At 34.8% G+C, this 25696-nt stretch overlaps 2 protein-coding genes across 2 annotated transcripts; both read left to right on the forward strand.

Moving 5' to 3' along the window:
- The first annotated feature begins 3198 nt into the window (after positions 1–3198).
- On the forward strand, positions 3199–5673 carry LOC106134993 (lipase member H-A). The gene is made up of 4 exons (XM_013335152.2): positions 3199–3398; positions 3816–4125; positions 4684–4847; positions 5148–5673. Exons 1-4 carry the CDS (start codon positions 3284–3286, stop codon positions 5666–5668), a joined length of 1110 nt encoding a protein of 369 aa, XP_013190606.2. The 5' UTR covers positions 3199–3283; the 3' UTR covers positions 5669–5673.
- Positions 5674–11599: 5926 nt separating this feature from the next.
- Positions 11600–17580, forward strand: LOC106134987 (pancreatic lipase-related protein 2). The gene is made up of 4 exons (XM_013335146.2): positions 11600–11878; positions 13264–13558; positions 15684–15847; positions 17049–17580. The coding sequence occupies exons 1-4, from the start codon at positions 11770–11772 to the stop codon at positions 17567–17569; spliced, it is 1089 nt and encodes a 362-aa protein (XP_013190600.2). The 5' UTR covers positions 11600–11769; the 3' UTR covers positions 17570–17580.
- Positions 17581–25696: the final 8116 nt, after the last annotated feature.

Below are 25696 nucleotides of genomic sequence, written 5' to 3' on the forward strand. Positions count from 1 at the left end.
TGTATTAAATTGTATAGCACACTGGCCGCTTACAAAAAAAGTTTATATTCAAGTGAAGAAAAATAGTAATTTTCTTTTGTTAATCTTTCACAATGATTTTCAGGAATTAGAATTACTCACGATATGTTTATGTTTTAAGTTTTTATATTATAGTTTTATTTTGATTTACCAACACATAGTTATTTTTTTTATTCCGGCATATTCTTTTGAACACCACGCATTCTAATGAGTTGTACAATTGACGAAAGTCTTTGCTTAATACGAAGCTTTTGCAGAAGGAAACGTTTATGCGGTGAGTGAGAGAGGTGTGAAATCAATCTATTTTACTCTCAGCCATCGTTTACTAAACCACATTTCAAAGAGCGTCAATTTTTTTACGAACTTTTTGTCGGACGCCATGTTTCCTCTCCGAAATAATAAACTGAGGCTAGGAAAAGCCTAAGAGAAATTTATTCAGTATTTTCCAGTTTCCTGCATGTACATATTTTATCAAAAAAAAATCCCATTGTTATCTAACAGTGTTGAAAAATTGTTTGCATTTTATTTGTCAGGCTGAAAGTCAAGGATCATTTGCACAAATAATTTTGCTAATTTCCTTCTACACACGTAAAAACCTGATGATGTTAGGTACTAATGAGTGTTTATGAAACTCCCGAACCTTTAAAAGTTTTAGAATCTTTAAGACAGGTCCTGATTTTTTAAGGAATATTTCTCCCTACAAGTTAATTCACTTATTGAATTGGAAAAACAAACAGAAACCGAAAACTATTAAAAGTCAAATAGCCAAATATGGTAAATGTTTAACACACACAATATCAATTTCGCAACAGCAAACAGTAAATGTTATAAGAGTTTGCCGCATATTTTTTGTCAGAATACATATATACACATACGTCTATACCCCATACGGGATAAACAGCGCCATTCTTTCAAGGATACGATGGCTACGTCCAGGTGAATTACGGAACAGAATTTAGATTCAGTTAGTAAAAAGTTACTTGTCTACGAGAAGATTCCCAATTAAAAGAGCCTATCCCTTAATCGCCTTTTACGATAGATAGATATGGAGTGGTTCTATTGTAAAGTGCCTCAAACCACATGACACTAAATCGTCTTGATGACCTGATGATGATGATAATTATTAAAGAAACGGTAAGCTATGCTGATAGAAATAAAAATGCTGACACTGTACGATGCCTGCTCGTACACTATTTGTAGGTACACAGAACAATTGTCATCTGTATATGAACTTAAAGGCTTTGGGATAGCAACCTGTCACTTTAATCCCAATTCCATCTTCAAGCCATGCAGCTAAATGTGGCCTTTCAGTCTTTTCAAAACTGTAGTCTTACCAACCCCTGTAGGGTTATATACGTGATTATGTGTATGTACCTATAAGTAAGTATAGCTCATCAGGAGATTCGTGCGTTCTCATTGAACAATAATAAAATACCATAAATTATGATTCTGGAATTTAGTTTTGAACAGGTATCAAGTCTTATCATTTCAACGTCTTAAATTCGTGGGTCATAGCCCGAACAACTAGTAATGATGACAGCTGAAGTAACACCGCTATAAAATATAATAATTCTACTAGTATTCTGTTTGTGCCGTGTGGTTTATGGTACCAATAGAGAAAAGAGTAGGACCACTTCATCTTTTTCCCATGGATGTCGTAAAAGGCGACTAGGGGATAGGCTTATAAACTTAGGATTCTTCTTTTAGGCTAGCAACCTGTCACTATTTTAATCTCAATTCTATCTTTAAGGTAAACAGCTGAACGTGGCCTATTAGTGTTTTTAAAACTATTGGCTCTGTCTACCCCGCAAGGGATATAGACGTGATTATACATATGTATGTATTCTGACAAAAATTATGCGGCAAACTATTATAACATAAACTGTTTGCTGTTGCGAAATTGATATTTTGTGTGTCAACACCTTTGTTTAACATTTACCATAGGTAATAATAGACTTTTAATATTTTTCGCATTCATCAAATATAGAATGCCTGAAACCACAGAGGTTTTGGAGTGTAAAGCGCGATGTAATTAGAATTTCTTTATAAAACACTTAACTCGGTCAAAGTCTCAGAGACATCTTACTTAAGTTATTAATAAGAAGTCCATGATGTAAAACAAAAACTGAAACTTTGCACCAAAGAACTATAACAATTTTTAAAAGAACATTGTCTTTCTGTCATTGTATTTTTTTAAAATTACTGAATACAATTTTTGATAAAAGAAGAAATAACGAGGCGAACGAAAATTTCAATGAAATTGATATAAACCAATACACTCCTTCGTAAAAGGCGACTAAGAAATAGGCTAATAAACTTGGGTTTTTCTTTCAGGCGATGGGCTACCAAACTGTCAATAATTGAATCTCAATTCCATCACGAAGGTAAAAGCAGAACGTGGATTTCGGTCTTCGCGAAAATATTGGCTCTATCTAGTCGGTAAGGGAAAAAGACGTGATTATATGTATATATGAACTTATTCTTTTGTTCCACAAACAATTGGAATAATGTTAAGTTTTCTCCGTAAATTAAAATAATTGAAAAACGGCCTCGTCTATGTCGGCTTGATAGCAATTTTACAATGTTGGGTGTTGCTTTTCAAATATACATATTTTTGAATGAAAAAATACATACTCAAAATCAAATTCAACATTTTTATTCGTTGGTATGGGGCAGTTCAACATAACTTAAAATTGTCAGGTCTTTTAGTTTCACAACATAGGTTGACGTCAAATAAATAACTTAAAACTAAGTTTACTTCCGCTTCCAAATCGCCAGAAGCTGTAAAAAACTGCACTGCAACATTTTCTTCAATAACGCCAACTTCACAATGATACAAACTAAGAATAAAAATGTGGACGAGAGAATACATTTTTATGATGAATTGATTTATACGAATTTTAATAATAAATAATTACTTTTCAAAATCTATGTTTTTATTAATCATCATATATTCACATAAAGAAAATGTAAATTATAAAATTATGCACATGTACCTCATAGCAATACCAATAATTATGAATATTAATTAACTCAGGATTATATAGGTATATAATTTTCAGTCGACTAGCGTCCTTTTGGCTTGGTCGACTGATAGTATCTCTAGTTCAATATCTTACTTAGTCGACCAAGCAAATTAGACATCACTAAAGGTTTTAATGTCTTCTTCATAAATAAAATAAAGACCTCGTATCGATCATTTTATCCTCACACGTTGTATCGTAAACTGCTTGTGTCAAGTTTATTTGCGGGAAAGAAAGTGATTATGAAAATGATTATTGTTTTATTAATTGTTATTTGTACAAGTTTAGGTGACAGTGTAAATGCTGTTTATAGCAATAAATCTATAGAGGGATATCGTGCGTCATTTTTGTGGGAGTGTGAGTATTGTTTCCGTTATATTAAAATTTCCGTACTTATTGGTGTTTTGTTTTATTTTTTCAAGAATTTTTTAATTAAATGTTTAACCTGTGTGTGTTTAAATATATCTTATTGTTAAATTATAAACAGTCAAAGTGAATTATATTGAATATGTATAACTTCAGGAAAACTTACCTAATAAGACAGTCAGACAATAGTTGAACTGCATACATTCTCTATAATTCTCATTAAATAAAAGATGTCCCAGGAAATGTGTTTATTTAAATGGCGTTATTAGGATATTTTTACCATGTCCTGATGACATATTAACACACGTAAAATCTATTTTTTGCAAATCTTTCAACTTGATAAAGTTGTCACTTTAATCGTTCAATTGCTGTTATCATCATGTGTTATTAAAATTAATTTAAATTTAGGTCCTGGATCAACAAAGCCGGTGGTGATTGAGAAGAAGAATTTGAAATTTATAAAAATTTATGTATCTGGAGCGAAAACGCCCACCTTGGAAGTGGGAAAAAAGAGAAAAACATATAACCATAAGACTATAGTAGATTGGGCTAACGATCCATCAATGGACTGGGATAAGCGTACTCTTTTCTATATACCAGGATGGATGGACAATATAAAGTTGCCAATGGGACCAATAATGGAGAGAATTTATAAAGTGAAAGGATACAACGTGTGGATATTAGAAGAAGTTACGTTTGTGATTGAGGAATTCCCAATGTAAGTTAAGTGAAGTTTTAGTTACTATGTTTTCAGTAAAATGAGTACGTCATACTAGCCTACCTCTGTTGGAAAGAGGCTAGATAACATTATGTACTTTATTATTATGCTCAAAAAGTTCACATCTAGATAAAGGGATCTCCAAAAGGCATTAATCCTTAGACTATTTAAGATCTTTTGGAGTAACTAGTTGGGAGGGTAGAAATTTTATTAAAATTCTCCGTTTTAAGCAAAAATAACTCGACGTTTCTGATGCATATGACATGAAATCCTAAAGTCAAGCTACCTACTAGTAGTAGTACTACCTTAGAGATTAACCCAGAAAATTATAAACGGTTATTATTATTACCATCCTAATGGCTTTTGTCCTAGTTTAGTTTATGGATATGGTTCTATCATTAAGCCAAATAGCTGAACGTGGCCATTCAGTCTTTTCAAGACTGTTGGCTCTGTCTACCCCGCAAGGGATATAGACGTGATCATATGTATGTATGTATTAGTTTATGGATCCAGGAAAGGGAATATTATTTGAGACAATGTTTTAAATTTATTTTCCAGAGCGGCTCGTGCAGTAAAAGCAATCGGTGCACACGTGGGTGAGTTGCTGGCAAACCTAACAACTCTGCAGCCCAAATTTGACCCCAAAAAGCTAGATTTCTTGGGCCTCAGTCTCGGAGGGCAGACCATGAGCTTCATTGCAAAGAGTTTTACGAAATTAACAGGTAAGATGATATTTTGAGGGTATTTTAAGATACATAAATGTTTAGAATTTTTTCTGTTAGGCTGGGCTAAAAACCTGTCTTGTCATGAATTTCAATTCCATAGTAAGCCGAATGTGACCTTTTAACTTATTTTTTATGGAGTCTGTACAAATTGTCAGAAAATGAGAATGAAAATGAGACTCTGAATGTTCTCGCTATGAATACTCCTTTATTATTAGAAGGGTTAAGCTAAAAATGGGAATAATGATATCGTAACAACATAATTTGGATCTAACATTAAAATTGTGTTTTGACTTACAGGTCAAAAAGTTTCAAGGCTATCAGGGATGGATGCTTCAGGTCCTTGCTTCCGAAACCGAGGTCCAGAAGACAGGATTGATGCAAGCGATGCTGATTTCGTTGATTTAGTCATGACCAATATAGATGGATTAGGGATGGCGGCTCCCGTAGGACACGCTAACTTCTACGTCAACGGTGGAGAGACTCAACCGGGAGATTTCTACTGGATGAACTGCGGTTCAGTTTGTAGTCATTCTAGAGGTTACACAATTTGGGCGGCATCATTAATGTTTCCAAATTCATTTGTAGGTATCAAATGTGACTCTGTTCAAGACGCTAGAAATAGAAATTGTTACGATAGGAAACCTTTGGAAACAAACTTGATGGGACCTAATGCTGATAGAAACAAACCCGGCATTTATTACGTAGCCACAAGAAATCTGTTCCCTTACTTTTTAGGACAAGCCGGGACTAAGAGAGAAAATGATTTTATTATGAACAAATTGAAATCTTTGAATACAGTTGATGAATTAAGATTGTAATGGTATTTAGTGTTTTATTTATGTTTTCTATTATCCCTATTTTGGTTTGTATTATTATATTTCTTTCTCATTGACTCAGCAACTGTAGTGTAGGAAATTCCTACAATTTTTTTACCGATGACATTATATAAAGTCGCCAATAGGAAAAAGTTGCTGTATGTTGCTGAGATTTATTTCCAACAGTCCGAGGGTTGAACCTTTGAAGGAGGTCCAGCCAGATTAAGGCCGCCGACTTTGTCCGACCTGTCGCTAGTCGTCGGTCGGTGGCACGCTGCACTGCGCCATTTAATCCAGTCTGTCCGAGTCGGTCAGAACTAGAAACTAGTTTGCAGTGACTACATATCAAAATACTCTTGTCCCTGCGCCTGAGTTTTTCAAGAAGATATTTACAACTTAAGAATAATTATTGTATTATAGGGTTTGAAAATGTATTTCAATGAAGTTATCATGATATAAAATAAAAGGATAGAAAGAGACGATTTGTATACAAACAAAAAATATTTTTAAAAATATCTAGTTCTTTGCTTCTTACGTAATTTTATGGTATTGAAAAATTTATGTAAAATATTTTTTTTTTTAATGTAAGTACAAAAAGAATATATTTTTACATAAATTACTCGCGTAGATACCAAATTGAAAAAGAAAACACGACGTCATACGTTCTTCCGTATCCCTGTTTTCATGTCAAAAGATTATTCACACGAAATTATTTATGTTGAAGCAGGTTTTAAGAAGTTATACGTAAATAACTGATGTCGTCACGATGAGTGTCCTAACATCGTATTACTAATTTTAGGGTTCTATAAACCATTGAGAAAGAAAACCTTTTTCTCGCGTACCTAAGATTAAAAAAAAATATTTAAAAATCACTTCTTCTTATCCTGAAGCATTTTTTAAATCTATTTGTATATTTTATTATTATATATTTGACGGCCTTTATAGCACAGCGGTAGTACTTGCCTGTGACACCGGAGGTCCTGAGTTCGAATTGGCCGAGTCATCGATGTTCTTTATAAGAATTTATTATAAAATATAGTATCGGTGCGTTAGTATCTCGTAACACAAGTTGCTAACTTACTTCGAGGCTAACTCAGTCTGTGTAATTTGTCCCGTATATATTTATTTAATTTTATTTATTTAAAAAAAAAAATGTTGTTCTTGTATCTGTGTAATTTATTATTTTATTTAATGTTGTATTTATTTATGCACACGTTTATTACTTTTCTTGTAATTTCTCCACTCACGGGATTGCTGAAATAATTTCATTTGAAATAAGCTGTACCTTTGAACCTTGTTTGCCCTGAATAATGTTGTTGTGAACTTCTTAAACAAATACACACGCAATGAAAGCGAATTCTAAAATAAATAAATAAAAAATTACATGGGTCCACTTACACGTGTCCAATTAAGCAATTAATTATGCAATGATAAATAATTCTTTAATAAATTAATACCTAAAAATTTATATGAGTTCAATGTACAATTTTTAACATGTCATTACCGTGAGTTTTGTTACTACGAGTATCTTTAAATTTAATGAATATTGCAGTAATAGAATTAGAAAAGGTCCATTACATATGTTTTCCATGGATGTCGTAAAAGGCAATTAAGGGATAAGCATACAAACTTTCTTTTTAAGGCGATGGGCCAGAATCCTGTCACTATTTAAATCTTTATTCTATCACTACGCCAAACATCTTAACGTGGCCTATCAGTCTTTTCAAGCCTGTTGGTTGGTTCTGTCTACCCCGCAAGGGATATATACGTGATTATATATTATGTATGTATATGTGTACATATGTTTGCTCTGTCGTGGTTATCATTAAAAACAAATTGTTTGCTAAACTGCTGGCTCTGTCTACCCTGCAAGGGATATGAACGTGAAAATATATATGTATAATATTAAACATTTATTCTACAATAAATATTTTAGTATTATTTTCAGTACAAAACTAAATATTTTCAAAACTTGTGTATACTATATTTCCTACAACACAAAGGTCAAGTTTATGTTGGTATGCGAAGTTCTGGTGAAAGGTCAGGTCAAGATAACCCTGAATGTGGATGTCGTAAAATAAATGTGCAGAAATCATTGCAAATGGATATAATGTCTGCAAAAATAATGGAAAAAAACTCTGCCTACCATTTTGGGAAAGAGTTTTAAATTTGATGTACGTATGTAATTAACCATTTGGACATGTGAATACATACATAGATAGAGTCACGTCTATATTCCTAGTGGGGTAGACAGAGCCATAAGTCCCAAAAAGACTGAAAGGCTACGTTCAGCTGTATGGCTTAATGATAGAATTGATATTGAAATTATTTTTTATTAATTGAATGGTAGCCCAAAGGGGAATCCCAAGTTTATAAGCCTACCTTTTAGTCGCTTTTTACGACATCCATGGGAACATGGGAAAGACATAGAAGTGGTTCTATTTGAAAGTGCCGGAAACTACACGGCAGGACATTTGAAATGATCTGTACATAAAGGAGATGAAAAATCAGCCCCCAGCAAAAAACTATCGCCGTCATTTTTTACGTTGTAATGAAAAGCGAAACAACGATAGTTTCTCGCGCGATAAAAACAGCGTAGCGCGTGACATGCTACAGGGGCAGGTCCAGAACTCTCTTAACCAAAGAGCGTGGTTGAAAAGATGAATATAAGTTTGCACGGAAGTAAAAATATGTAGACTCTGCCTACCCCTCAGAGGAAGAGGTGTGATCATGATTACAACAGTAAACTTAGTTTTTAAGTAATTTATTTGACGTCAACCAAGTTGTTAAACCATACGACAATTATTAAGCGATATAATAGTATCCTATAATAATGAATAAAAATTTTGAATTTTGAATTTTTTTGAATTTTGATTTATGTATTGTAAGTACACATTAAACATAAACTTGAACATGTAACTACATGTCTCTTGTTGTTGATGTACTACAATGACAATGAACAAAATATAGCGTAAGTAAACATAACTAACTAAAGTACTTACCTAAAACGTAACCAAACAAGTTTGTTTGTTTATAAACAGTTTATTGCAATAAAAAAGAACTGGAAGATATTTATTTTGAAATAAGTAAAGCCCTTGTACACAATTTCTCTTTAGTTTTATCCGAGGACACTATAAAAGTGGAGAAAGAAAAGCCGGAAGGCGAACCCCCCATTTAGTTTAATAAGTTGCTAATTACAAAAATCAGCCAATAATTAACTATTCTAAAACGATTAATCTAAAACCAATTTACTTACAAAATGATCTAAGCCTTTCAGTCTACCCCGAAAGGGATAAAGGTATGAATAATGTTGTAGCTTATCTATACTAATATTATAAAGCTGAAGAGTTTGTTGGTTTGTTTGAACGCGCTAATCTCAAGAACTACTGGGCTGATAACAATACCACGCGGACGGAGTCGCGGGCACGGCTAGTATCTTATATATAAAATTCTCGTGCCACAATGTTCGTTCCCGTATTCCTCCGAAACGGCTTCTCATGAAATTTTGTGGGCATATTGAGTGGTCTGAGAATTGTCCTACATCTATTTTTCATACCCCTTAGTGATAAGGGTTGTCCACCCTTAACATTTTTTTTAACTAGAAATTACTTAAAAATTATTTATATGGCAAAACAACGTTTTCCGAGACAGCTAGTTTTTTAATAAAGTTCCAAGATGTCTACGGATTGATTATGGAATAGTTCGTTTAGGAATTGTTACGAGTAGAGTGGCACAAGCGGGACCTGATACGTGAAAAGATCACGTGCCAATGGTCTGAAAAAAAAAACTGAAGACCAGATAAAGTGGAAATATACGTGGTATAATTTAGGAAAGTGTACCCCAGGCCCCGGAGCGCTACGGTGGACGGTGCAATGCTTCTGTGGAGAGAGGCTTTATGATGGATTTAAACACCTGTCCCTTTAGCCTTACCAGCATTCTGGGGTAACAGATGACATCGGTCACCCCACGGCTTATTTAAAAACGTCTTGTAGTTATCGTTCTTAAGGACAGAAAAAGCACATTATGGTGTTTATTACAGAGACAGGAGTTCATGTTTATTTGTCCCAGTCTGTACTGTAAATAACTAAATAAATATAACGACAAAAAATAGATGCGTCAGACTTGTAAGTTGTGTTTGATATCTACCATACAAAATATTTACATGTCATCTTTGTGTCAAGGATAAAACACAGTTATATGTTAGCCGAACTTCCCATACTAACTAACATGTGTATACATTGTGATAGCGCATAATATCTTTAATTTATGGTTCCCTAGTATTGGTAAAGAAGCCTTAAAATCGCATGGTCTTTTCGATTCTTTAGGGTAACATCTAAATTGATGATCAAAGTATAAAGAGTGAGTTTTTATCAACTGAATGAAAAAGCGTGATGTGTACGAATAACTTTCATCATCAACAACATCATGAAAGTTATTCGTACACATGATCACATTAGTTTCATGACTAACCAAAAAAAAATTAAAGTTCCAAAAATATTCTATAAATTGTCTTAACCAATTGTATAATTGGTTTGTTAATAATGATATCATCAAATAATAATATCAATTGTCTAAATCTATACTAATATTATAAAGCTGAAGAGTTTGTTTTGTTTGTTTGTTTGTTTGTTTGTTTGTTTGTTTGTTTGTTTGTTTAAACGAGCTAATCTTAGAAACTACTGAACCAATTTGAATAATTCTTTCACTGTTAGATAGTCTATTTATCGAGGAAGGCTATAGGCTACATTTTATCCCCGATTTCCTACGGGAAACGTCAACAATGCAGGTGAAAGTTGAATGAGTCGGCCATCTGCTTTTTACGCGAACGCTGCGCAAACCAACAAAGATATAGTAAAACAATGTACTAAAGATGTGAAGTACTAATTTTTTGCCACAAAAAAGTCCGCGAGAGCATATATCTATCTCTTAAAGTTTACTTACAATAACCACTTTTATGTTCATTTTTTAAGATTATTTTTTCATTATAAACATAAGTTATTTTGAAACCAATTTTCTTTAATTCAGTATTAATCCTTATCCAAATAAATATGTTTATTACTTTCGGCTTTTCAGGTAGACTAAAATTGCCATTTACAGTATATAAATCAGACGAATAGGTTTTGAGATAAAGTCGTTATAAGCAATTTGCAGCGAAACATTTAATACGGCGAATCAGCGTCCCCCCCCCCCCCCCCCCCCCGCATCTATGCTCTATCCTACTAGATAGATATCCCTAAACGCATATATACAGTCTCCGTTCGGTCGCGGGTAATGATGTGGGCCAAGTCGTCGCCAAGTCGCATAACAATTAGCAGCTATAATTGATAAAGCCGAGGAGGATGTTTGCAAAAATAAATATGATGCCCAAAATAACTATTCCACGCGGACAAAGTCGCGGGCACAGCTAGTCAATTTTATAATTGCCTATTTATGTATTATTTTCGATTTGAAATGAACTTTTTCAGATAAGTCTTGAATATAAATATAAATAAATATATACGGGACAAATAACACTGATTGAGTTAACCCCGAAGTAAGTTCGAGACTTGTGTTACGAGATACTAACTCAACGATATTATATTTATAATAAATACTTATATAGATAATCATCCAAGACCCAGGCCAATCAGAAAAAGTTCTTTTCTCATCATGCCCTGGCCGGGATTCGAACCCGGGACCTCCGGTGTCACAAACAAGCGTACTACTGCTGCGCCATAAAGGCCTTCAATAAAAGGCAACAGCATTAGAAGAATTTTATCAATTTTAGAGGATCCCGAACAAAGGCGAGTGAATATCATTCGAAATCGTACGAAATTCACTCGCTTATAATCATACTGCCGAGTCGTCTACTTCCAAAATAGAACCCTGAATAAATAATACCTGCGCTTTTTCTCGCTACTTTATTCGATAATGTTTAAATTACAATTCTTACACACAAACATAATTTTATAATTTTCTGTCGCATTCTCGCATTGGCACTGGCTGGAAATTGTTTATCTGTGAATAAAAAGTGAAATATTTATTATTTTCTTTCGAATTCTCTCATTCGCACTGGCTAATAGTTGTTTTTTTTTTTTGTGAATAAGTAATACGAATTATTCGAAATGCACTTCCTGTATGTAATATCATGTGCACTTATAATTAAAAGTGTGGACTCTTTTTTGAGTAACAAAACTATAGAGGGATATCCGGTTTCCTTTTTAACGGACGGCTGTGAGTAACTTTTTCTTACTTTTTTTATACATACATACATACGTACATATGTAATTTATCACTTACGGGATAGACAAAGTTAACAGTCTCCAAAATACAAGACAAGGTCAGTCTACTACAGTTATCAGAGACGTACTTCAGAGGTGCATTGAATAAAGATATTCTTTTTCCTGGCGGAAATCGTCACTTGTCTGGAGAGGATCATAAAATAATAAAATATAGTTCATTCTAGTGATACGATAATGAAAGATTTCGTGTTGTACCCCAAGAAGGCAAGGTTCCTACGCTGCCTACCCCTCCGGGAAAGAAGCGTGATTGTTTGTATGTAATTAAAAGCTTGTTTATATATAGCCAATAGTAGAATTAAACGCTTCAATAGCTACTTTTTGGTACTAGTGTCTAAGATGAGGAATGAACTGCCTGCCTGTCTATATTCCCTGACAAGTACTGTCCGCCAACATTTGAAAGTCGAATAAATATTTTAGACTAGCTGTGCCCGCGACTTCGTCCGCGTGGAATAGGTATTTTGGGCATCATTGAAGCACTCAAGGATGAATAATTTTCCCCGGTTTTTTTTTTCACTTCTTCCATTATTTCTTTGCTCCTTATAGTTGCAGCGTGATGTTATATAGCTTAAAGCTTTCCTCGATAAATGATCTATACAACGCAAAAAGAATTTTTCAAATAGAGGTTCCTAACATTAGCGCGTTTAATTCAAATAAACTCTACAGCTTTATAATTTCAGTATATAGTGTACAATCGCTGTAGCGTTCGCTTAGTAGCTCGCTATGCCCTGGCGGCTACTCGCTAGATCTCGTATCTATAGCTAAATCCATGACCTCTTTTAACTTGTTAAACTTGTCCAAATAAAGATTGTCTTTATTTTATCAATTTTTTAATTATCGCATCTCTCTTACCTGCGGCGTTTTACTAAAACGCCATAATGATGTAGGCATGTAACATCTTCGTCTTCATTGTCACTTATCATTTGACGGCCTCTGTGGCGCAGCGGAAGCAGGTACGCTAGTCTGTGACACCGGAGGACCCGGGTTCGAATCCCCAGGGCATGATGAGAAAATAACTTTTTCTGATTGGCCTGGGTCTTGGATGTTTATCTATATAAGTATTTATTATAAAATATAGTATCGTTGAGTTAGTATCTCGTAACACAAGTCTCGAACTTACTTCGAGGCTAACTCAATCAGTGTAATTTGTCCCGTATATATTTATTTTATCATTAAGTGAGATGGAAGATAGATCCCTAATCTAATATTGATTTAAAAAAAAACTCAACAAACTTTACATACCTACAAGCTCTGTTTAGGTTATTTTTCACTAGAACGTCAACTATTTGTAATAATTTCAACATTTCTTTTTAATTTCAGGCCCCGGCTCAATGAAACCGTCAGAAATTTCCAAAGAGAACTTAAAGTTTGTTGAGATATATGTGTACGGACTTAAAGGTGAAGGAAGAAACAAATATAACTATAACACTGTGCACAAGATGGCGGAAGATCCCACCATAGACTGGAGCAAACGTACTCTTCTTTATGTGCCCGGCTGGATGGACAGTCTCCGCAGCGCTCCCATGAGCAGAATCCTGAAATTCTTCTACAGAAGAATGGGCTACAATGTGTGGATACTCGATATATTGAAATTTATGACTCAGGAGTACCCTATGTAAGTGTTTTAATTGAATTAAACAATTATTAGCTAAGGACTGATTTACATACATACATACATACTTATGGTCACGTCTATATCCCTTGCGGGGTAGACAGAGCCACTAGTCTTGGAAAAGACTGAATGGCCACGTTCAGCTAATTGGTTCAATGATAGAATTGAGATTCAAATAGTGACAGGTTGTTAGCCCATCGCCTAAAAAAGAATCCCAAGTTTGTAAGCCTAACCCTTAGTCGCCTTTTACGACATCAATGGGAAAGAGATGGAGTGGTCCTATTCTTTTTTGTATTGGTGCCGGGAACCACACGGCATGGGCTGATTTACATGACACTTTTACATCTTTTTTGTATTGGTGCCGTGTGGTTCCCGGCACCAATACTAAAAAGGAATAGGATTACTATATCTCTTTCCCATGGATGTCGTAAAAGGCGACTAAGGGATGGGCTTACAAACTTAGAATTCTTTTTTTAGGCGATGAGCTAGCAACCTGTCACTATTTGAATCTCAATTCTATCATTAAACCAAACAGCTGAACGTGGCCTACTACCTATGCCTACCTACCCATGGATGTCGTAAAAGGCGACTAAGGGATAAGCTTTCAAACTTGGCATTCTTTTTTAGGCGATGGGTTAGCAACGTGTCACTATTTGAATCTGAATTCTATCATTGGGCCAAGCAGCTGAGCGTGGCCTATCAGTCTTTTGATGACTGTTGGCTCTGTCTACTCCGCAAGGGTTTATACCCGCATAGACGTGATATCTTATATGTATGTTAAGAACAAAAAGGTTTACATTTTGCTAATGGAACCATAAAACCAACCCATTCTCACTGTATCAAAAATATTAACACGTACATACATATATTTAATACAATACCTACTAAATTTTTTATTGTAATTCTCTTGACTGTGTTAACATGAGTAACATTATAATGAATGACCTCCACATACATACAGCAATAAGTAACACACTATAGCTCATAAGATCGTGAAACTTAACATAAATGAATTTCATTTATCTTCCAAAGAATTATCAGACGAAAGTCACTTCGTAAGAAACGAATTCAGGTTTCTTTAAAATAAAAACACAATGGATCGTGGTCATCAGTAATAGAAATTTTACTACTACATCCGCCTTAAGTTTCTATAAATTTCAACTTATTATGTTATGCTAATGTCTAATCTATATTACTTCGAAGTTTCATTTCATCATTCATGAGTTCAGAAGTTTTAAGTAGAAAAAGTAACAAACATATCCAAATATGCTTACAAACTTTCCCATTTATGATATTATAAGTAGTAGGATTGTAAATTAGTACCACGTATTAGACAATGTGTATCCGTCCATGATTAAGATTTAAGAAATCTATATTTGTATATTGACGCCAGATGAAAATGCTGCAGTGTAGTTTGTACCGCCGCTTATTCTACACATTTTTTTTTTTCACACACGGTAGTAGTTATAATTAGATTTAAGTGATATGACGTCAATAAGTGATACCTTGTATCCAATTTTGAAAATAAAACTGTTCTATTCTATTCTAGATCTTCAGCTCTCTGGTGAAGAATACAGGGTGCGCCTTTGATCATGATCCTAGATTATAGTCAGGTGTTTTCACCGAGCGACTCCTATCTGACCTCAGCAATGAAACTTAATCCAGTTTCCTCACAATATTTTCTCTCAGCGTGAAAGCATCGCTTAATATTGAAACTATGTATATAACTAAGAGTTGGCAGGTACATAGTCGCAATAGTATTTGTATGTGCACCAAACTTTTTTTGTCGGATACCTTAGCCGTTGACCAGCGACGCTTTAGCAAACGCTATTTGATGTTTGACGCCGTGTGGTTCCCGGCATCAATAGAAAAAAAAGAATAGGACCACTATTATCTCTTTTCCATGGATTTCGTAAAAGGCGACTAAGGGATAGGCTTTGGAAACTTGGGATTCTTTTTTTAGGCGATGGGTTAGCAACCTGTCACTATTTGAATCTCAATTCTATCATTAAGCTAAATAGCTGAACGTGGCCATTCAGTCTTTTTAAGACTGTTGGCTCTGTCTACCCCGCAAGAGATATAGACGTGACCATATATATATATGTATGTTTATACTCTTTAATTTCAGAGCTGTTCGGGCTATGATGGCGGTCGGTGACCGCGTGGGTGAAATGCTCGCCAACCTGACTTCCCTTCAGCCCCAGTTCGACCCCAAGAAGTTGGAGCTGATAGGGAACAGTCTCGGGGGGCACACGATGAGCTTCATAGCTAAGAGTTACTACAGACTGACAGGTGGATACCTACCCTTTTACATACATACATAAAATCACGCCTCTTTCCCGGAGGGGTAGGCAGAGACTACCTCTTTCCACTTGCCACGATCTCTGCATACTTCCTTCGCTTCATCCACATTCATAACTCTCTTCATGCAAGGTTCGGCGGTTTCGCGTACTTTCGACCTGACCCTTTACCAGGACGTCCTTAATTTGATCAAGATACATATTACATACATATAGTCACGTCTATATCCCTCACGGGGTAGACAGAGCCAATAGTCCCGAAAAAGACTGAATGGCCACGTTCTGCTGCTCGGCTCAATGATGGAATTGAGGTCCAAATAGTGATAGGTTGCAAGCCTATCGCCTTAAAAAAAGGATCGCAATTTTGTAAGCCTATCCCTTAGTCGCATTTTACGACATCCATGGGAAAAAGATGGAGTGGTGATTAGTGCCGTGTGCTACCCGGCACCAATAAAAAAAAGAATAGGACCTACCTTTTAGCTTATGCTTTTATGTGATTAATTAAAAAGAAATTAATGTCAAAAACTTTTATAGGGGGCGAGAAACGTTTCAAAGCCCATACTTCTCGGGATTCCAACGTCTTGATTGCCACTTTAAATAAGAAATAAAAAAATACAAGAATACCTTATAAATAATTTAAAAGACACATATACTTTATGGAGAAGACAGAATTAATAGTCATAGTTTATTACCTATACTATAATCACGTTTATGACCCTTGCGGAGTAGACAGAGCCAACAGTCTTGAACAGACTGATAGGCCACGTTCAGTTGCTTGGCTTAATGATAGAATTGAGATTCAAAAAGCGACAGGTTGCTAGCCCATCGCCTAAAAGAAGCATCCCAAGCCTATCCCTTAGTCGCCTTTTACGATATCCATGTGAATGGCACGGAGTGGTCCTATTCTTTTTTTATTGGTGGCGGGAATGCCCCACGAACTGAAAAATTCTAATAGATCCTACATAGAATTTTTTATTTCATTAAAAAAAGACCAATACGCGTTATTTACATAAAAAAAATATTTTTGCCCCTAGTTGATTATGAGTCAATCAAGAAAAAAGCTTAAATCTTCTTAGGTGATGAGCTAGCAACCTGCCGCTGTTTTTGAATCACAAACTCCAGCTTTTCAGTTATAATTAACTCTACTTTTTCTTTCTTAAAGCCAAGCTTCAAGACACTTTTAATCATTTCAGGTGTAAAAGTCTCAAGACTAACAGGCCTGGACGCGGCCGGTCCCTGCTTCCGAAACAGAGGTCCCGATGGTCGAATCGACGAGAGCGATGCCGATTTCGTCGACCTGATACTCACCAACATTGACACATTCGGGATGGCGCCTCCAGTGGGACACGTGAATTTTTATGTCAACGGCGGGGAATACCAACCGGGCGATGGTTACTGGATGATGTGTGGACCATTCTGTAGTCATTCCAGAAGCTTCACAGTTTGGGGAGCGGCTTTATTGTTCCCAAACTCCTTTATAGCCATGAAATGTGATTCGGTTCAAGACGCTAGGGACAGAAAGTGTTATGATAGAATGCCGGTGGAAACGAATGTGCTGGGACCTAATGTGGACAGGAATAAAACGGGAATTTATTTCTTGCCTACAACGAATGTTTTCCCGTATTTCATGGGCAAAAACGGTTTGAAAAAGGAAAATGATTATGTGTTGAGGAAGTTGACTGAGTTGAATGCTGTTGATGTGTTGAAAATGTGATTTGGTAGGAATTTTTTTATTTTTTTTGTAATGTTGTGTTTTTATCTCAACCCGCTTTGGCGATATTTGTTGCTTTAATTTTTAGTTATTTTGTTCTTAAGTCACCTCATGAGTTTTTAAGAGAACCGAGATTGCCATCATATTTAATAAATAAGTTAAAAGAAAAACTTTGGTATCCACACACCTGCTTTTTTAAAAATAAAGCTATTTATAAATTTGATTAAATATAAGTTTAATTATAATTATTTTTTTATCGTTTGATAATTTAATTGCATGTAACTAAAATAAATTAAATTACCTACAGTATGTAATTAAATTACTAAGTTGCCAGTTTTCAATATGACAGAGAACACAAATGTGTGAAGTAAAACTGCCTAAAATTTTCATAATACTTATTGCTTCGGAAAATTCAGTTTTTTTTTTACTTTTCGTATGAAAATGTAATACAACACTTAAGCTATATTACTACTGTACTGACATCTAGTATATTATGTGGAAAGTAATAGTATAAACAAAACTTCACCAATAGATGTCGCTTATCATCAGTACTTGAGTTATTGTATAAAGTCTTATTTTTAAGAGTAATAACATTTGCATAAAATTTTAAGAAAAGAAAACGAGTCTTTTATTCAAAAAAGTGAATTTTACAAAGCCATAGTGTCAAATATAATTTATTTCATAACTTTACGGAACCTCAACTTCTCTTTATACTTACGTAACGTTTGATTTTTCATTTGTCCACTAGATGGCGTTAGCAAATAGTTGTAAAGATAGCAATATAGATGGCGCTACTGGTTTAAACAAGTTTAATACATATGTACTTGTAGCTGTTACATTAAGTATGTTTTAAGATTCTAATTGTAAATTATGCTTAAAGGTAAGTTTATTAATCTATGCAGGGATCAGGTCAAAAATACTCTTAACCAACGAACTTGTGTGTATGATTGAATGTTTATAACGCCTGCTTCCGAGAAAGATTGATCATAATAATGTGTGTGTCCGTTAGAAGTAGTTTTCATGAAATGTCCTTAAATTTTTTAAAGTTTCGAGAGAGTATTTAATTGGTTACTGCTGTAAAAATTCTATCAGGAATTGACATGATATGTAAATTAAATATTATAGGTATGATTTATGAAAAAAAATTTCTGAAGACTTTATAATTATCAGCCTTAGTCTGAGATGAAGTAATTACAATTTCAGGTTAGGTTATTTTTAGAAATCAAAGCGATAATTAATAGAACACACACAATATATTCGTTACGTACCTCAAAAAATCAAAATAATACCGTTCACAGGTACAAGTTCTAGGTACTTATTCCGATTTCTATGATTCTATAGACTATTTATCTGGCCTCTGTCTACCCGCAAGGGGTATAGACGTGATTATATGCATGTATTTAACTGGCCCTCAAACTTTCTGATTAAATCCAAATACTTTTGTTTGATCAGTCTAAAAACTAAATAGCTATTAGCATGGACCTTCATGGCTCACAACAATGGGCAAAGGTCAACACAAATCAAAAATGCAGTGCGCAGCTGTTTACCTGCATTGTGGACCGTCCAGGGTTCGGTTCTCGAAACACGAAACCATTTTTATGTTTATAGGTATCCGTTTATTTCAGTCGGGTGTTTGTGTCTTACACAATGATAATAATTATTTACGTATATCTATATGTAGTATATGTATATCCTACTACTATTATAAAGGCGAAAGTTTGTATGGATGTTTGTTACTCTTTCACGCAAAAACTACTGAACCGATTACCATGAAATTTGGTATGTAGGTAGCTGAAGACCCAGAATAACACATAGGCTACTTTTTATCCCAGAGTTCCCGCGGGATTGATAGGGTTTCCATGCGGACGAAGTCGCGGGCGGCCTCTAGTCTAAACATAAATATATACATAGAGTCACTTTATCTCTTGCGTGGTAGACAGAGCCAACAGTTTTGAAAAGACTGAAAGGCCACGTTCATCTGCATGGCTTTATGATGGAATCGAGATTCAAATAGTGACTGATTGCTAGCCCATCGTCGACTAGAGGAATCCCAAGTTTCCTAAAGTCTACCCTTTGGTCACCTTATGTTACGTCCACGGGAAAGAGAAGGAGTGGTTCTTTTCTAAATTGTCGGTCACCACACGGCACTTTAAGCTCGTCTCGTACTGAAATAAGGATAAATAATCTTGATATGTCTTCTTGTTGGAAAATAAGTAATAAAATTAATTTATAGCCTTTAATGAGAAGAAAAAAATTAAAAACAGATTATATATTGGTTGTAATTAATAAAAGCCTTGTTTGTTTAAATTTTTGCCGGTAGCACTTTTACGTAGTTGACGCAAATTATGAGGAATTTTAGACTAAGCCGGGGATGATGTATGAGCCATTAAGCCTTGGATTGAATATCAAGAATGCCCAAGGCGACTAAACTAAGTTTATTTAAAAAATACGGTCGAATTGAGAACTTCCACCTTCTTCAAGTAAGTAATAAAATGTGTCACATTTTGATTCTAGTAATGTACTTAGCCAAATAATTGATAACTTATATTCTGAAGATAAAGAAAATATCTTTCCATTCACTAGGATTCCTAAATATATATTGCTTCATTTGGTAAACAATGAATAAAAAAAAAGCGGAACCTCATATTATAATCGAAACATACGCTTGGCAACTCAAGATTTTAACTCATTATTCTACTGTCAATAGACCTTTAGTAGGGTCAGGCGCACAATGGACCTAAGCTTCAAAACAAGACTACTTTGAACCGTAAAATCTTAACAATAGAGACCAAAAAAATAATAGATGGGTCAGCAAAGAAATTGTGATAATGAAATGTGGTTTTTTTTAAGGACACCTGGTACTCGCTTGCATATAATTATTAATTTACCCTAAAATCAAGGCCCTTCCTTGGTCACAATGAATCCAATGCAGAATTAGATGTGATTATAGAAAAAAAAAGGACAAAAGGTATCCGAAAGGCGTCATCCGTATTATATGTCGGAATTATATTAAGGAAATGAAATTGAATATAGTCGTGAAAACAAAGATACTTATGCCTGTAACAAATTTGGAAAAGTTATCTTCCATTAGGTACCTAGATGACTTTGTTGAAGGTGATGTTGTTGGAGAAAATGCTGCAGTGCAGTTACCGCCTCTTCTGCGATGACGCTTTGGACGCGGCAGTAAACTTAGTTTTGATTCATTTAGGTATGTATTTAATAATATTATCTATGTATTTGTTTATGTATGTCTATAAAAATTGTGCGGAGTACCTACACGCCTGTAACCCTTTCCATCACGGCATCCTATCTCGGGTCTGCTGGAAGAGATTTCCTCAGAAATAAGCAGAACCTATATACTTTTGTTTCTTGTGTTTATCATTCCCGATGTTTCCGTGTACTTAATACATAAATCTATACCTACTAATATTATAAAACTGATGAGTTTGTTTGTTTGAACTCGCTAATCTCAGTACGAATTGAAAAATTATTTTTGTTTTAAATAGACAATTTTAAGGAAGGCTTTAGTCTATATAACATTACATTACAACTATAAGGAGCAAATAAATAATGGAAAATCATTCATCCTTGAGAACTTTAATGATGCCCAAACTAACAATTCCACGCGGACGAAGTCGTGGGCACAGCTAGTTAGTAAATAAATTATTTATTCCTTAAGTTAAAAAAGTACATTATATCCTTTACCAGGCTCCCAAGGTTAAGTTAAATTATTAGTATATAACTTAAACTGCGTTCCTACAATAATGTGTATGTGATACATAATACGTGCACATAAATTAGTAAATAAATAAATAATTTATTCCTCAAGTTAAATGATTAGTATACAACTTAAACTACTTACATACTTACTTACAATTATGTATGAGTGCATAATAGTTGTCAGACAAAAGGCTACTTACAGCAGACTCAAAGACTTGTATCAGCCTTATCAAGTGGCTTGCAAATTTATCGTACACTTAATCACGGCACTTTTAAACTGAGCCTTTGTAAAGGCCGCCATTTTGTCCTCAGTTGTGTAAGGCAGTGTCAGGATAGTATGAAAGCCTCTTTGTTCCTTTAAGTCGTTTTTAACCACCCGTACAAAAGGGGGGTGTGGTAAGCTACTTGTCTCTTTTTCTGTAGCGTCGCAGATGCTAAAGGTTTAAACTGATTTGGATGCGTTAAGTGAGTTTTGGGAGCCTACCTTATAATAGTTTGCCTAATAATAAGTACGTACTATACCTAAATACTTGCCGTGTGGTTTCCAGCACCATGGATGTCGTAAAAGGCGACTAAGAGATAGGATAATGAACTTGGGATTCTTCTTTTAGGCGATGGGCTAGCAACCTGTCACTATTCCAATCTCAATTCCATCATAAGCCATACAACTGCACGTGGCCTTCTAGTCTTTTCAAGATTGTTGGCTCTGTCTATCCCGTAAGGAATAAAGACGTGATCATGCATGTATGTGTATGTATAATACATACATCAGAAGGGGGTAGACAGAAACTACAATTCTTACTTACCATGATCCCTGCATACATCATCATACATCCCTGAATATGATTATTCTTTTCTCAGTTATTTGTTTTTACAATATTATATTATGTACTTACTTACTAGACTTTAGGCAGAGGCTTAGCTCCCGTGAAAATGTCCCGAAATAAATAAGTATTAGACTATTTATTCACCAGCTTTCTCCCGCTTCATCGATCGCGCTTATTTTGCGCCACATACACGTTCGAATTTAGCGTCAACTATAAAAGAATACAGGTTTTACGCAAATACCACGGGAACTATAGATAGATAGATAGACTCTTTATTACCTACACCATAAGAAAAAGAAAATCCGAAAAAAATAATACAGGTAATGAGGTACGAAGGCTTTATAGTTTTTACAGGGATGAAAAGTACCCTATATCCTTCACCAGACTCCCTATTATCTGTACCTACGCAAAATTTCAAGGAAATTGGTTCAGTAGATTACGCGTGAGGAGGCAACAAACATACTAACAAATTAACTTATATTAGCATTTACAATAACTATTAGTTAGAATGGGATGAAGGCCTTATAGCTATATCTGCACCTAATTTCATCAAAATCTGTAATTTTTAATATATACATACATATAATCACGTCTATATCCCTTGCGGGATGGACAGAGCCAATAGTCTTGAAAAGACTGATAGGCCTCGTTTAGCTGTTTGGCTTCAAGATAGAAATACAAATACAAATACTTTATGCGCTATAAATGCGGTACAATTGAGATTCAAATAGTGACAGGTTGCTAGCCCATCGCCTAAAGGAAACTCAAGTTTATAAGAATATCACTTAGTCGCCTTTTACGACATCCATGGGAACGACATGGAGTGGTCCTGTTCTTCTTTTATTGGTGCCGGAAACCACACGGCACATAATATTTAATTCATCATTTTTCTTAAGGATCTATAAATGTTTTTTTCTTTGTTCTACTTCTATTAACGAGTATCTTTCTAGAAGAAAAACAAACTTAGTACACTTCAGAGCCAAAAGTCGTATCGTCAAAGACATTTTAAGTGAATTAATTTAATCACTTCGCAAGGGCGGACCGTCCAGTTATAGAATTAACGTGTTTAGTTGACTAACTAACTCAGTTTTGAACCGGACGAAGAAATTATGTTCTTGGTCTTTGAAAATGGCTTTTTCCTGTTGCATTTTAGAAGAAATTATATTAGGTACTAAGATGACATTTGCGTAGTTACTTATTGCAATTTCTGTGTTCATTATCGTATGTTTTTGTCATAAACTGAAACTGTGCCGTGTGGTTTAGGGCACTTTGGAATAGGACTATTCCATTTCTCTCCCATGGATGTCGTTAAAGGGGATTAACAGATAGGCTAATAAATTCGGGATACTTTTTTAGGCTAGCTACTTAATTGAATCTCAATTCCATCGTGAAGTGAACGTGGTCTATCAGTCTTTTCAAAACTCTTGGCTCTGTCTACCCCGCAAGGGATATAGACTTGATTATATATATGTATGTATGCTCGTATGTATGAATATACTCATTCTCATAATAACGCCTCTTTCCCGAATGAGTAGGCAGATACATCATTCGACTTGCCACGATTCCTGCATACATCTTTCGCTTCATTTACATTCATCATTCTCTTCCTGCAAACTCTTCATTTAATGCCGAAAAAAGTTGCTTTCGATATTGACTTTTATTTTCCATGAGTATCACAAAATTGTTGTCAAGCGTACCAACCGTAAATTAGATTCCACCACAGCAGGGGCACCAACTGTCAATATCCGGTGGAATCGGGCACTAACTGGAGTGTCGCAGACGTTTCCGGTTTATTGCCGTTAGTTCAGACACCTTTTCCTGTTTTGGCGAACAGTTTTTAAACGACTTAATTTTTGTAAAAAAGTGGAAGAAAATCAAAAATATTAGTTCTTAATATATACTTACAAAACAAGGTTTTAGACAGACTTGTTTACAGCTAGCATTATGCTAAGGGCCCTTTACCCTTTCGGGAGCACCATTACTACATGTTTGTTTTTTTACATATTATTGTTTCCTTTTTTGTCTTTATGTTATGTGTTCTATGAATAAAATAAATTCTTTTACTTAAAATTCTTTTTACTTTACTTTTACTTACACGCTCCGCTCCGCCCGCGCGAATTTAGCGTTACCTACAAAAGAATACAGGTTTTTCGCAAATCCCATGGGAACTAAAGTTTTACCGCGATGAAAGGTACTACTCTATGTCCATCTCCAGACTTTTAATTTTATAGACTTTATTGAACTAAATTAAAAAAAATATATGGTTCACTAAATTAGTAGAATGCGTGAAGTAACAACAAACAAACAAATAAACTTACTTTCGCATTTATGATATTAGTTGGGACTAGCTTTCGCCCGCGTCTACTTCTCCGTACTCCACACTATATACTTACGGGTACAATTTAAGGGCTCACCAAAATAGCTTTTGTTTTCCAAATTTTAGTACCCAGTAAAATAAATTAACTCCATATAAATTAAAATCAATCTATACTTAGTTTCCCAAAGTAAAACGTATTAAGCTTCAAAATAAGTATACACACGTCAGAATAATCGTACGTTGGGTACAAATATTCTTTTTGATTGCCAAAATGGATAAATGCTCACCAAATATTGTTTCACTAAAACAGTAACATTGATACCAAAATGTACAGTTCAAATTTGCTTTATTGTAATCAAATTATGTAACCAAAATCCAAAATATATTATGGTCAAGCTAAGATTACAATTGTTTCCCTGTATTACTCACAGATCATAATTACATTTTTTACCCCGCAACCCGCCCCGCTGCCACCGGACAGTCGACTCTGTAGAGGCGTAAAGGATAGTCGTGTGGATATTTTTGCGGCGCAGCGCTCGCGCTTCCTTTGAGTTAAGATGTCCGATGAAGCTTTGGCGGGACCAAGTAATGTTGAAGCACCTCTACTTAATTCTGAATCCGATTCTGACCACGAAATTATTCAAACACAATCGAAAAGAAGACGCAAACAAGGAAGATCTTGGGTATTCGTAAAAAAAATTTCAAACGTTCTAGATGCCGAAAACTTGAATTGAACAAGTTTGGACAAGTTTCGACGACTATAAGGAACAGTTTTTCAGTGAATGGGAAGTAATAATACCAAAAAAAAGTGATGATTGGCTAACCGGCACATGTAGTTGTCCTGCATTCCTGAAACAGTACCTCTGTAAACATTTGCTGGGCTTAGCAATCAGGCTAAAGTACGTGGAGCCACCTCCCGAGGCCTGAAATATCCCTATTGGTCAGAAGAGAAAGAGAGGGCGGCCCACAAAATCCAAAAAAGCTTTGTTAGTTCAGTAATTTCTTTTTTTTTTGCTAGGTTTTCATGATTGACAGATTATAACTATTGTGTTCCTTAAAGTGCCATTGATTATTTTTAAGTACAAATTAATCTTATAAGATAAGATTGTATAAGACTGTAATTATTGTGTTCCTTTTGAAGTGCCATTGATTATTCTTAAATTAATCTTATGAACACTTTAATAAAATTTCTGTTTTAATTTAGATTTTTTATTTCCTCATCTACCAATGGTTTGTTTCATTGTATACCTTAGTCATTATGTGTTG

Source organism: Amyelois transitella, chromosome 11, assembly GCF_032362555.1.
Source record: "Amyelois transitella isolate CPQ chromosome 11, ilAmyTran1.1, whole genome shotgun sequence".
Classification (NCBI taxonomy): Eukaryota; Metazoa; Arthropoda; class Insecta; order Lepidoptera; family Pyralidae; genus Amyelois; species Amyelois transitella.